Here is a 13,702-nt window from a genome sequence, read left to right on the forward strand (position 1 = left end):
CCCCCCCCCCCCCCCCCGCCCCCTTCTTAATGTAAACAAATGTTACAGCTCCCCCAGTGGCCCAGGGAAATTCTGGCCTGGCCCTCAGCACATTTGCCCACACTTACAGAGGGGTGAGGCCTTGAGAGGCCCCACTGTCCCCAGACTGCCAGACCTGTTCAGCCTGCATTTTGCCTGCCCCTCAGATCAGGCTTGTCTCCCTGGCTCACTTTCTCTCCTGTGCCGCTCCAGGCCTGTCCATCAGGAAGGAGATGGCCTCCTTAATGCACCTAGCCCTTGCAGCAGACATCTGAAACAAGTCTGTTGGAGGGGACAGGAGATGGGAAGAAGAGGTGCTAAGGCATTAATGCAGTAATACTGCAGATTCCCGTCCAGTTTGGAGACCTGTGAGGCACAGGGTGGCATCTCAAGATGAGAGACTGGGATCCCCTCAGAATCAACACTTTCAGGCTGTAGAGCTAAATTACTCCTGGGTCCTGCCGAGGTCAGCGTCCTGGGGATTTAGAGATTTGTGGGACTTGCTGTCAAGATGAATCATTTGGTTGGTGCTTCTACCCTCTAAAAGGGGGTTTCAGGACAGCTCTGTGAAGTCTCAGGGTGTTCTGTAGGATATGAACATCCGTGTCTTGTCTTTCTGCTCCTAACTGAGGAAGAAAGCTGGGCACAGCTGAGTTTGTTTTTGCCTTTCTCTTCTCACTTCTTCACTTCTTTCCTCCCCTCCTCCCTCCACCTACCTCCAGTCTTTCTTATCCTCAATACGGTATCTTTCTTCACATTTCCCTCAAATTCCTGCCATCCCTTCCTGTCGTCTCTCTCTATACTCCACCCCTCAGGGCCAGCTCTGCCCCGTACGGTGCCAAACATGTAACTGGACCTAGGTGGAATTTCTTAAATGTGGTATTCTGAGTGAAATAAGTCACAAGCATGACAAAATTAGGTCTGCCTTTAGAATACAGCAGATCTTAGGAAAGCCAGACCCCCGCCTCAGCTCTTCCCAGTTACCCCAGTTCTGACCGTGGTCTGGTTGGCACTGTCTCTGGAAGGGCCAATCTTGTTCTCTGCCTCTTCAGAAGCTGAGGATGAAAGGTAAGGAGATTAAGGGATTCTGACAGCCCTCCCTCTTCCTTTCACAGACCCCCGGCCCTTAAGATGATTTGTAGCAGAGAGCTTCCCGGGTAGGAGGTTAGGCTCTAGGGAAAGGGAGAAAGGGAAGGAGAGTCAGTAGATAGGTGAGGCTTGGCAGAGGCTGACTCCAGGTTAGGGTCCTCACAGAGGGCAGAAGTGCCTAGCCTTCTCCCTGATGAGCCCTTCTTTGATCAGCACAGGAGACCTTGTTGGGCGCCTGGATTACTGCAAGGTCCCAGGAGCATCTCAGAATGAAGACCCCGGGGGAGGGGAGGGAAAACAACCAGATTAGCAACTCACCCAGTTGTTCTGTCTTGTTCTGGGCATCTTTCTCAGGGGTGGGTGGTTCAGCTAAGGGGGTGACAGGAGCCTTCCCTGTGTAGGATGGAGAGAGTGTCAGCTTAAAAGAGTTGAAGCATCAGGGAAGGGAGGACACAGGGCAGAGGAAGAAGGACAAGAAGTGAGTGAGTGAAGGAGGCAATGGATGGATGAATCAATAGGAAGGACAAAAAGCCACCAAAAGGAACTATTCATACAGAGAGTGAGGGGGAAAATTACAGTATTAGAACTGGTAGGGGCTAGCCAGTTAGCTTAGTTGGTTAGAATGCTGCCTTGTTAACACCAAGGTCAAGAGTTCGGTTCCCCTTACCAGATAGTTGCAAAAAACAAAAACAAACAAACAAAAAAAACAAAAAACCTGGTAGGGCCTAATAGATCATGTCATGTGAGTCCAGCCCCTGTACCCCTCCAAACATGCATTTTGTAGAAACAAGTCCAGCAGTCGGCAACAGAAACAGGACCAAACTCTGCTCCCTGTCTTCACTGACCCTAGAAGCTGGGCACCCCAGAAATGTAGTGGTAGGCACTGAGGAAGGAAGCTGAGGTTGAATGGAACTGGCTTCTGCGGTGAGCAGCAGGAGGTAGGTCTAGCTGGGAGAGGAGATTACCACTCAAGTAAGAATTGACAGATGTGTAGGAATTTATTTTCGGTGGCAGCCTAATTAAAGTGTTAAAGTTCCTTAACTCCATTCAGCCCTGCGCCAGGATCGTTAGCTATTGATCTAGGCCCCTCCAGCACTTAACTCCAGCCAGCATATTGGCAATTCAATTAGCACCAGTCAATGCTGCCTGTTCTTGGTTCCTGCTGCCTGTGCCTTTACCCTTGCCCACCACTGGCCTCAACAAAGCCCGGATGCCCATGCCAACCTCTGATAGCCCCTTCCAGGCTTTTCTGCACCCTCTGGATCAATGGCGCCTGGCTGGCTGTTCCCGGTCTCTACTGGTACAGCCTCACCTGCCTAAGGGGGACTCTAAGCCCACCCTCAGCGCTGAAGACCTCCTAGGAGACAGGAAGAGGCTGGAAATCTTGTCAGGGGCTTCTTCAGAACCCTGCTGCCTTTGGACCATCCCCACAGCTCCCATCTCTTTTCAACAAGTCCTGGCCCAGCAAGAGGCATGTTCCATTCTTTTCTTCTACCTTCTCTCTCCTTCCTGACCAGCTCCAGCCTGCCACTCCCCACACCTACTGTTGCCAGGACACTAGTCATTACTCAGAACCTCCTTTCCTGTTCTGTTTTCCACCCAGCAAAGTCCCTGCCCTTTTCTGCCCTGTTCCTGATGCCCCATCCCGTCTTATCCCTTTGGAGCTCCTTTTTGCTTGCTATTGATGGCCCACAGACCCATTTCTCCTTCCTTGGGTCACTTTCTCATCAGCTGCCCTCCCTGCCCAGCCCTTATCCTCCAGTCCCCCTCTTCCTCACCGGGGATCCGGAGTGACCCATGGCTGAAGCTCAGGATGCTCTGAAGAGCTAAGAGTCCTTCCTCGGCTGGGGGGCCATTCTGTAGCAGCTTCAGATGCCTCTGAGCCTGGGCGTCACGGTGGGCAGGTGCACGCAGGTGTTGCAGCACAGCCAAGCGGGAGGGGGTCTCCCATGCACACAGCAGGCAGTGGTATAGCCCCAGCTCTGCCCCTGCATCTGCTCCCTCTATTTCCAGCAGAAACTAAAATCAAGGGAAGAGGCTGGCTCAGGCCCAAAAGGGACACCTCCAGATCTCAGGAGACTTTTCTGCCTTCTCCAACAGAGCCTGACTAGCAGCACCCCCTCCACACCCATCCCTCCTACTCCCTTGAGCCCTGCTTTCCCTCCTCTGGTCACCTGAGTGTCACTGCTTGTTCTCCCCAATCTCCTACTTCCCTTCCTCATACCAATTCTGGACTCCCTCCTAGTATGAATAGAATCTGGTTTCATCTTGAACTTCTGGTGATATGATGGACCGAGCTGACCCTCCAGCCCCAAATACCAGAAAAGCTGAATAAAGAAAGTCTGTTTCACTTCATCAGAGTCTATATCCTTTGTTCTCTTTCTCCATGTCTGTCCATACGGTTACCCTGGTGCATACTTCTCTTTTTCTTCATTTCTTTCACCCTGGCTATTCCCATTCCTTTTTCCTCTTCCCTGCCCCTTCCTGCCCCAGTCTCACCTTATAGATCTGGGTGTTTTCTTCATGGGCTGCACCCCGGGCATGCAGCTGCATCTTCTCCTTGCTGTTGGACTCAAAATCACAGATGTTGCAGCGCAGGTGCAGAGGGGAGACAGGCCCATAGGGGGCCCCATCTCCCAGGGGGACTGGGGAGGAGGTGCTCATGAACCCACCCCCCTCCCTCAGGTGGGCCGCGAGCTGGTACTTCTGAGCATGTTTGTCAGTCTTGAGGTGGAGTTGGAAGTTGGCCTTGAGCTGGGTGCCATAGCAGCAGAGCTTGCAGCGGTGGGTGTCACCAGCCACCTCCTTCCATTCAGCTTCCGGGAGGCTTCTGCCGATGCTGCAGTGGTAGAGCAGCAGCTCCAGGTTGTCTGTGCTGAAGGCCTGGCACACTAGGCAGCGGAACACCTTCAGGGATGGGCTATCCTCTGGGGGTGGCGAGGTGGGCAGGTCATCAGATGAAGAGCCCAGAAGCTGACTTGGAGGCAGGTGGGCATCAGGGGAGAGGCTGCCAGGGGCTAAAGGACAGAGACAAGTTAGTGGCCAAAGGAAGAAATGGGACAGGAGCAGTTTGCTATGTGGGGAAGTGGGTTAATGAGCATGATAGTGCTCAGAGGGAGTTATGGTTACCTAAGTGGGGAGTTGGCCTTTGGGAGGAAGTAGGGAATAGTTTGGCCCTGGGGAGAAGGGGTAAGAGGAACAGAGCTCAGGGAGCTTACCGGGTGTAGGGAACTTGCGGGCAGGTGCTCCAAGGTGGTGGAAACCATTGAGAAGCAGTTGGGCTTCCAGGGGCTTGTCTGGCCTCAGCCCATGGCCAGGCAAGGGAGTCTGAGGCTGCCCTAGGGACTGAGGCCCAAAGTACTGGAAGAGTTCAGGGGGGTTGGTGGAGGCAGCTCCTGGTTGGGGAGGAGGGCCTGGCCCCACCAGTCCAGGTGGCAGGCCCAGTGGCAGCCCCTGGTGCAGCATTAGGACATTCTGCATGTGCTTCTCAGAGGTCATATGGATGCGCAGGTTGCGGGAGATGTTCGTCTCATAGCTGCACACCTTGCACTGCCAGGATGATTTGGTCTTGGGTTCTTTGTCCCCCGTAGAGGGTGGGAGTGAAGCCTCTGGGGGACTTCCCTGCCCACCAGTCCCCGCCTGGAAACCCTGCAGGTTGGCCAGGTGCTTGTCAGACTGCATGTGGATGCTGAGGTTGCCCTTGGTGGTAGTGGAGTAGTTGCAGACATCGCAGCGGTAGGGCTTGTAGCCACAGTTATAGCTCTCTCCACGAGCGAGGCGGGGGTGGGCCCCCCCGGCGCTGCAGTAGCTGCAGTGACTGTTGCTCTCAGGGTGCTTCTCCCGCATGTGCACATCCAGGGTCTGCTGGTACTTGTAGTGCCAGTTGCACTTGGGACACTTGAGTGTCTTGCAGGAATTGCGAGAGTGTAGCAGGGACATGTGGCTGGACAGGCTGAGGCCCTGGAAGGCTGCAGGGGCTGGGGTGTAGTCATCAGCCAGGCGATAGGGCTGGGGTGGGTCATTAGAGTCTTCAGGGGAGCCCACTGGGGTGGGGAGAGTGCCCCCCTCCTTGGAGGTGGGTGACCTTTGGTTAAGTGGGGGACAGAGACCTCCATCCTCTTCTTGCCCCTCAGGGAACCAATCTGGCCCTGCCTCGCCTGTTGCTAGTGGCATTTCTTTGGCTTGGGTTGGGCTGGGGTCCCAGGTGGCTGGGTTTGTGGTTGGGGAGGGTGGACTGAGGGCCATGACTTCTTCAGTGGGGAGGACAAGGGCCTGGACTTCTGCCTCAGGGGGGCCATCCTTGGTTTGGGCCATATTCGCCTCCACATTCACTATGCTGCTGTTGTTAAGGGGTATTTCAAAAGGGGGACAAGCAGAGGGTTTTGGTTCCAGAAAGCTTATGAGGGCTTTACAGCCCTCGTCCCCCTCCTGGAGCACGGCTGGGCTGCCCAGCAGGCCCTGGTGTTGGGTGGGGGTTAGCTCCACCCCGTGAGACTGTGTGTGGCCCATAAAAGCCCGGGGCCTGCTGAAACTCAGGCGGCACAGAAGGCAGAGCCAGAAGAGTGCCCTGTTGTCTCCCCCTCTGCTCCCCATGGGGCCATCTTTGGGATCTCCGGGTGGGTTTGGAGCCAGCTGGTAGCTCCAGAAGGCTCCATCCCTTTCCTCACAGGCAGCCGGAGATGGCGCTGAGGTATCGTGGGACAGAATTTGGTCAGAAGAGCTAAAGCCTTGGATTGGGTCAAAGCCATGTTGGATGTGAAGGGCAGTGAGGTGTGCAGGAGGCAGATGGGCAAAGAGGGGCAGGCTGGGCTCTTCACTGATGCCCGCCTCACCCCGGGAGAAGCCCTTTGGTAACAGTTCACTACTGTCCGGCAGGGACAGCCTGGCCACTAGGTAGGCCTCACCGCCAACTGTGAAGAATAAGTGGTTGCTTAGGTCCGTGGGAGGGAGCCCTTCTTCTTCCTCCTGCTCCTTGTCCTTTTCCACCCCCTGGTCCTTTAGTGGGAAGTGACTACAGCCAGGCTCTTCTTGGGGCTCCCCAGTCTCCTTTGGTGGGATGAGGCCACAGCCTGACTCCAGGGACTGTCCCCCTGGCTCTGAAGGCCTCATGCTGTCAGAGGTGGAGGGGGCAGCAAGGGGATCTTTGGTGACAGGATCAGAGGGGGCGCTGGAGGAGGAGGTGTCCGAAGGTGGGGATGGGACATTGTGCCCAGGGGCGGGGGTGGTGCCAGCGGTAGAGGCTGCGTTAAGAGTGGCCATGGTGGACGGAGGAGTGCTGGAGGTTCATTTCAGCGTGACAGCCAGCACCCTGCAGGGAAACAGAGAGCAGTGCTGTGAGGCCTCGGGGACCCAGCCCTACCCTCTTCCCTGAACACTAGCTTCAGACACCCATTTGCCAACTTGAAGCTTCACTTAGTGTCTAACAGGCTTCAAAACTTAACCTGTCCAAAATCAGAAGAGCCCAATGACCCCAATTTCTCCCCTGAACCTGCTCCTCCTGATCTTTCCTATCTAAAAAGTTGGTACCACCATTTATCCAATTGATTAGGCTAAAAGCCTAAAAGTTTTCTCTTGCCCTCACACATGTCCAATTCAACAGCAAACCTCTAAACATGTCAAATCCCTCTACTTTTCTTCTCCACTAGCACCACCCTGGCCCAAGCCACTATCATCTCTTTCCTGAACTGGGGCAGCAGACTCCACATTGGCCTCCCATTTCCACTACTGCCCCTACAATCTATTTTCCCTCCACCCAGCATCTAGAATGGGGACTCAGTCTGCTTTATTTATTGCTCTATTATTAGCACAGAGAATGATGTCTGCCACACAGTCAATAAATGCCTAATGAATGAATGAACTCTGGGAAAGACCCTCAGCTTTTACATGCCCTGAAGAGGTAGATTCCCTACAAGATCTTTTTGCCAGAGATAGGCCACAACTGATTCCCTCAGGCATGCAGACAACATCTCTGATGCCTTCCAGATCTATCATGGTCAAAAGCATGTGGAATAGGTGGGCGCTTCCCTGGCCAGTTGTTTGGTTTTTTGTTTTTGTTTTTCTTGGTGTCTGGCCAGTATGTGATCTGAACCCTTGACCTCGGTGTTGTAACACCATACTCTAACCAACTGAGCTAATTGGCCAGCCCTCCCTGGCTAGCTGAAAGACAAGAGCTGGTATGTTGCTTCCTTTTCCCCAAAGAGATAAAATAATAAGTAATAGTAGTAATACTAGTAATAGCTGTTAAGGTACATATATTACAGTCCTGGCACTATACTAAAGGTTTTACATTAATTATCTCATTTATTCTCACAGTAACCTTATCTTACAGATGAGGCAGCCAAGAAACAGATAGGTTAAGTGAGCTCCATGGTGGTGAAACTGCAAAAGGACTGGCTAAGCACAGAGTGTACCCCAGAGCTGTGGCCTGGACTCTTCACGACCTGGGCTCCTCCACCTAGCTAGACTCAAATACAATACAGGCAAAATGAGCCTCCAAAGAACCAGAAATCAGGATGCCTATGTTGTCTTCCAGTTGACTAGAAGCACCAAGGCTCCTATCCTTTTTATTGTGATCCTTCCCTCAAACTCTCCAGTTCCCCATGCCTCACCATCCCACACTTCTGGCATTCCAAGCGACCCATCTACATCCTCTCCAGCTCTCCACACCAGCAGTTCTCCAATGCTTAAACCTACTGGGCTCAGGCCAGAGTGCTTCAAGGAAGGGATGAGGGATAGGGCCTCTCTTTCCTTGGGACACCTCTAACCCTCACCTCCTGATTCCTTGATTTAGAATAGCTCTTTGGTCTGTCCCCACCCAGCCTGTAGGCCCCCATCCTGCTTCCCTTCTCCTCCTGGGGGTCTAGCCAGGCGTGACGTCAGAGCCATTAAGGAACTCCAATGGGGTTGGATTAGCATGCTAATGAAAATGCAAATCAGCACCTGGAAAAGGGGTGAAGGGGATGGAGAGGTGGGAGGAGTTGAAGGGCCAAAAGGGAAGTGAAGGAATTGAACTGAGGGGAGTCCTAGATAACCAGAAAGCAGAAGCCCTAAAGTTGTGAGAAAGGTATTACTCCTACAGAATCCTTAGGGGGAGGAAGAAAAGTGTGCTGGTGCTAGCTGGTGAGGGTCTGACATTCCACTGTCATTTCCACAGGTCCTGGTGGGAAGAACTGAGGCTGGATGAGGGGGGTCTATCCTGGGCCCTGCCACTAAGGGCTGGACCTGGGTAGGTGCTGTCTTCCAGCTGGTCCAAGCAACAAAGCCCACCTTGCACACTCCCACAAGCTCCTTCCTGACTTCCACTTGAGGCCACAGTTCACAGCTAGGTAGTTAGCCCCAAATCCTGCAGTAACTCCCAGAGTCTCCAAAGCATCTACTTCCCAGGACTGGAAAAGACACAGCTGATTTCTAGCTAGAAATCAAAGGAGCTTAGCTTTTGGCTAGCTTGTGGGTGAGGTCCAGATTGGCAGAGGGTAGTCCACAGCTATTTAAAATTGCAAATCTCTTTCCCACTCTCAACCTACCCTTCCTCTTCAGGAAAGAATTTCAATTGCAAATTTATCTCTGCCTCAGTGCAACCCCCGCTTACCTCCCACCCTTTCTTCTTAGTGCTCCTCTCATCATCCACTATTTATTACAAACATTTTGCTGCAATAGTTATTATTAATTTTTTTGGCGGCTGGCTGGTACTGGGACCTGAACCCTTGATCTTGGTGTTTCAAGGCAGTGTTCTAACCAACTGCCAGCCCTATTTCTATACTTTTTTTTCTTCTATTTCCTGCCTCTTCAATCTTTTCTTCCTACCTTAAACTGCAGAAACAGACACAGGCCTAAAAGTCATCCCCCATCTGCCACTGCCAGGCCAAGATTCTTACTCTTGTTCATCCTCAGCCCCACTGCCATTCCTCCCTTTAGTTTCCGGCTTTCCTTAAGAGCGTCCTCTCTCCCTTGGGACACTTCTCAGATGTGGGTAAAGAGAGAAAGGGATCCCTCAAAGGCCCTTACATTCCTGCCTCTGGAGGAGGGAAGGAGGAAGAGGGCAGGTCTGGTGTGGAGTGGAGGTGGGGGACAGTCTAAAGGGAAGACCTGGGTAGAGACAAGGGCTGGGGGCCTCTTCGGAGGAGAAGGGTTAGGAGAGACAGAGCAGGCAGTGGCGGCGGTGTGATTAGAGAGGAGATTGATGTGAAGGGGCGCCACAGACAGCAGAGAGAGTCAATAAAACGAGAGGATCACATTAGAGGCGACAGAGAGAGCTTTAAATTACAAGGCTGCTGCCACTGAGGGGGATGGGAGGAGGCAGGCCTGGAGCCAGGGGAGGGTGGAGAGTTCCGAGGGTGTAGTCACCCCCTGAGATGAATCTTCCAGATCCAAAATGGCCCTCAGTCTTCAGTGCTCCCCTGCTACCCCTTCATTCCATCCTCCCTCCCTAATGCTAAGTTCCCTCACTTGGGTGAGTAGGGGAGGGAGGGGAAGATTAAGAGAAATCTGTGGAAAAACAAGAGATCTTTTTTCCTTTTTCTTTTGATATTGCCCTCTTCCTCCTTCCAGACCAGGGTCTCTGATTATTCCTCAGGATGAGAAGGGACAGATGGAAATTCTACTTTCAAAGCTCAGCTAGGGAGTTATTGTCCCGCAAACAAACAAAATATAGAATCATAATTACTGAGCAGCAAATATTCTTCCATAGGGGGTACACAGAGGCAAGTACTTAGAAAAGGAAGACCCCAGGGAGCCAGGAGGTAGCAAGACATACACTAGGACCCAGAAAGCTACCGGGACAGAGAAATGTTATGAGGCAGACAGAAGGGTTCAGATGTGAAGTTGCAGAACCAGACGTGAAGAGCTGAAAAGATAGGCTCTGAGACCAGGCCAGACAGGGGAAACACAGTGAGACTTAAGAACCAGAGAATTATAAGAGCCAAGGGGGCAAGGGCAAAGGAAGGACCCAAAAAATGGGAAAAAAAAATGTCTGAGGACAGAATCTGCCCCTTACTGAAGAAGAGCATGGTTTGGTTTCAGACTGGCTGGTGGAACTGGAGGCAAAGGGGACCAGGGGCGCTTCCTCTGAAGCACGGGCAAGACCAGGACTCCCCTTGGCACATCCCCCTCCCATCTCTGGCCGACCAGGAAAGGAAAGGAGACACTACTGCTCCCTAGTGGTTACAGAGGGAACATCACCAAGGAGGGGACAGGCTACCTTTGTCCTCACCAAATCCCTTCCAAAAAATCAAACCCCCCCTATCCCACCTTTTCTCCAAACCCCATTACACAGCAAAGGCTTTTGCAGCAAAGTCTACCAGAAGGCACCACCATCATGTTTGCTTAAAATTTGCATACAATGATTTCCATGTCAGAGTTTTCCAAACATTTTGCCTTTTGCTTTTCTCGTTCACACTACCCACTTTCCCTTACTCAGGACCAGTCTTAGGACCTTTTTTGTCTTTTCTTTTTCCCTGAAACTCTTGCCTAAGGCATTGCTGCCTTCCCTGCTCACTTTGTCCTGGCCTTTCTCCCCTTTTGGTCTCCACCTGTTGCGTTCAAGAGGAGGCATCCATGGAGAGAGGGGGAAGAGAAACAGTAAGGATGAAGTGTGTATGCCCCTATGCAAGGGGGATTGTTTGATATAAACAGCAAATAAACTCTAGACAAGTTTTGTTTTTTAAGGCAGTGGAAGAACACGGGTTTTAGATCCCTGCAGACACAGGTTCAGTTCTGGCTCCACCACTTACTAGCTGTGCAAGCTTGGGAAGTCACTTAGGGAGCCTCAGTTTCTTTATCTGGGAAAATGGGGATAATGATACTTTCCTTACCCAGTTGTGAAGACCAGGATAGGCAACATGAAAAGTACTTGTACTGGGTGTTCAGTGAGGGTAGTTCTTTTCCTTCTCTCTTGGCTGTCTCCTACCATAGTGTGGAGCAGATGTTTGTACAGAGGCTGACAACTTTCCTTGTTTTGCCCCTTTCTTGATCAGGATTCATCCTCTAATCTCTACCCTTTTCAACTGAGGGCAGAATCTTAGGTGGACAGAATTTAAGCCTAGTCTACCCAGCAGCAGAGTTTATGTCTTACTTGGCCTTCCTGATTGCTGGGCCTAGAGATAGCCATTACCCCAGAGCAAAGAGTGGAAGCTTGGACTGGGCGCAGAAGCAGCTAATACCTGTATCAAAACTATTATGGCCTCTCCGGGCATTTAAAACTGTAATTTTCTCTGTCTCTAAATCTTACCTTCTATATTTAAAAACAAAACAGAACAAAAAACAGTAATCCTATTCCATTTTAATTCCACCTGTCTCTCTTAGACTTCTCCCTTCCCCCCCTCCTATAAATATTTATGGAGTGCTTACTTTGTGCAAGATAAGTTTTGTCCAAAAGAGAAATGAGTATGGCAGGAAATGAGATAGACACACAGGAAAAGGAGTGTCATAGAGGGTAAAGAGACAGCTAAAGCAGGGAAGAGGAGGAAGGGAGGGAAAGAGGGAGAGGTGGGGGGTGTAAAGCTGGATCTTCATTTGCATATGTAAGTATTGAATTTCTTCCAGTCCTCCCAGCTCTGGCACCAGATTGGGCAGGTGGCTTGGGAGTGAGAGGGAGGCAGCAAGGAGGCTGTGTCTTATACCTTGCAAGATGCTTAAGGTGGGCATGAGGGAATTGGCTGAGGTATGAAGAGAAAAGCAGAGGCTCAGAGGAAGACGATGGGATGGGTAGGGAGTAGACAGGGGTGGAAGGGAAGCTGTGCACTGAAACCACACACATCCACATTTGTAAGGATTTGTTGAGGTTTGCTGCAGTGACTGCTACTGATGAGGGTGGGTTTCCAGGAGAGGAGCCTCTTGCCCAGGCACCTCCCTGGATGTGTTAGGACAGCAACGTGGAGCTGCTCTGAGGTTCAGATCTGTGTGATCTCATAGTGCGCTGGAGAGACTCAGAGGTTCATACATTCTACATATGCAGATATAGACAACCCTTCATTTGTATGAGTACTCGGAAGTGAAGAGACAGGGAGGTGTGCCCTCGAATTCAGAATCAGGATCCTACCTGATCCTAGCATGGGGGACCTCCATAGAAGAAGTTGGTCTACCTGAGCTTGGAGGCAATTGCAGGCAATTTTTATAATTATTTGGAAGGATACCATTGTAAGTGACTGTGTATATAAATAAATCTTTATGGTTTTTTTTTTTTTTTTCCCAGCTGGACAGTGTGGGGATCTGAACCTCTGACCTCAGTGTTGTAATACTGCATTCTAATCAACTGTGCTAATTGTCCAGCCTGGTTCTTTGATTTTATATGAACCTGTGTGATGTAATAACTCCATTTAAGTACTATTACAACAACAGCAACTAACTGTAATAATAATAAAACAATAGTCAGCATCTTTAAATGTTTACCATGAGCCAGGCACTGTAGTGAGCCCTCAGCAAGCATTACATCACCTAATCCTCCACTACAATCTGATGCAATAAATACAGCTATCCCTTCACATTTTACAAACATGGAAACAGATTTAGATGGGTTAAGTAATTTTAAGTTCTTCCACTTAGAAATAGAGTCAAGACTGCAACTCAGGTAGCCTGAACCCAGCGCCTCTGCTCTTGGGTTAATTTGTAAGCTTCTGAACTCTGAGCTAGTATGTATTTTGAATGAGGTCTTTGAATTTGAGTGTTACTCTGTCCTTAGGCATATTGCCTTGAGTGTATATGCTGTCATGCTCCTCTTTGAGCTTGAAGGTGCTACATGGCAGTCTCCTACTTAGTTTCTTAGTATAAGATGGGCCGGAACACAACCATGGCTTTGTGCAACTCCAGGGGGTGCTATTCATGGTGCAGTCTATGCAACGGCACTGGCCATTCTCTGTGTGTGTGTGGGGGGAGGTAGAGAGAGAGGAAGGGGACATAGATATTGCAAATAGGGATATTTGAATGATGATGTGTGTACCCATTTGTGACAATGTCTCTTAAAGTCAAAAGTCATGTGTATCCATATTAGCATAAGAACTTCATCCAGTGAGCAGTCCGGTATTTAAAAACAGTCAGAGTTAGACTCATCAAGGTCAAGGGTTACTAGCTAGCTGCCAAAAATAAAAATAAAAAAATAGAGTTTGACACACCTGGTATCAAATTCTAGTTCTATTCATTTCTGGTTTTTTTTTTATTTTGGTGGTTGGCCTGTCCGGGATCTGAACTGTGACCTTGGCGTTACCAGCACCATGCTCTTCCAAGTGAGCTAACCGGCCAGCCCCTATTCCTTAATATGTAAATGATCTCAGGTGAGTTACTTAGAGTTACTTAAAGCCTCAATTCAGTTTCTTCATATAGAGAACAGAGAATGGGGAATAGGACCTCATAGAGTTAGTTGTGTCCTTTGAGATGATCGTTATTGAGATCGGCACTTCGGATATGATCAATTAAACAGAAACAATAATTATTCATCCACATGCCTTATTTACTGACTTGGGGGGCATCTGTATATTTGCTTTTTGATTGCATGTAAGGCTGATGGCCTGGGTATAACCCTGTCCCGCACCTGTTAGGGGTTAGTGATGATGCTCTTTCTCGGCCCCAGCTGGATTTTTCCCAAGACCCCCCCCCCCCCCCCCCC

General features: G+C 50.5%; 1 protein-coding gene across 1 annotated transcript in view; it reads right to left on the minus strand.

Moving 5' to 3' along the window:
* ZFHX2 (zinc finger homeobox 2) overlaps positions 1–13,702 on the minus strand; it is a 28,338-nt gene that overhangs the window by 6,982 nt on the left and 7,654 nt on the right. The window contains exons 2-6 of the mRNA XM_008566601.1: positions 4,326–6,415; positions 3,607–4,124; positions 2,886–3,126; positions 1,426–1,500; positions 1,015–1,073 (exon numbers count right to left, since the gene is read on the minus strand). Of these exons, the coding sequence (XP_008564823.1) occupies positions 1,015–1,073; positions 1,426–1,500; positions 2,886–3,126; positions 3,607–4,124; positions 4,326–6,366 (2,934 nt within the window). The 5' untranslated portion in view covers positions 6,367–6,415. The remainder of the gene's footprint in view (positions 1–1,014; positions 1,074–1,425; positions 1,501–2,885; positions 3,127–3,606; positions 4,125–4,325; positions 6,416–13,702) is intronic.

Source organism: Galeopterus variegatus, unplaced genomic scaffold (genome assembly GCF_000696425.1).
Source record: "Galeopterus variegatus unplaced genomic scaffold, G_variegatus-3.0.2 Scaffold253, whole genome shotgun sequence".
NCBI lineage: Eukaryota > Metazoa > Chordata > Mammalia > Dermoptera > Cynocephalidae > Galeopterus > Galeopterus variegatus.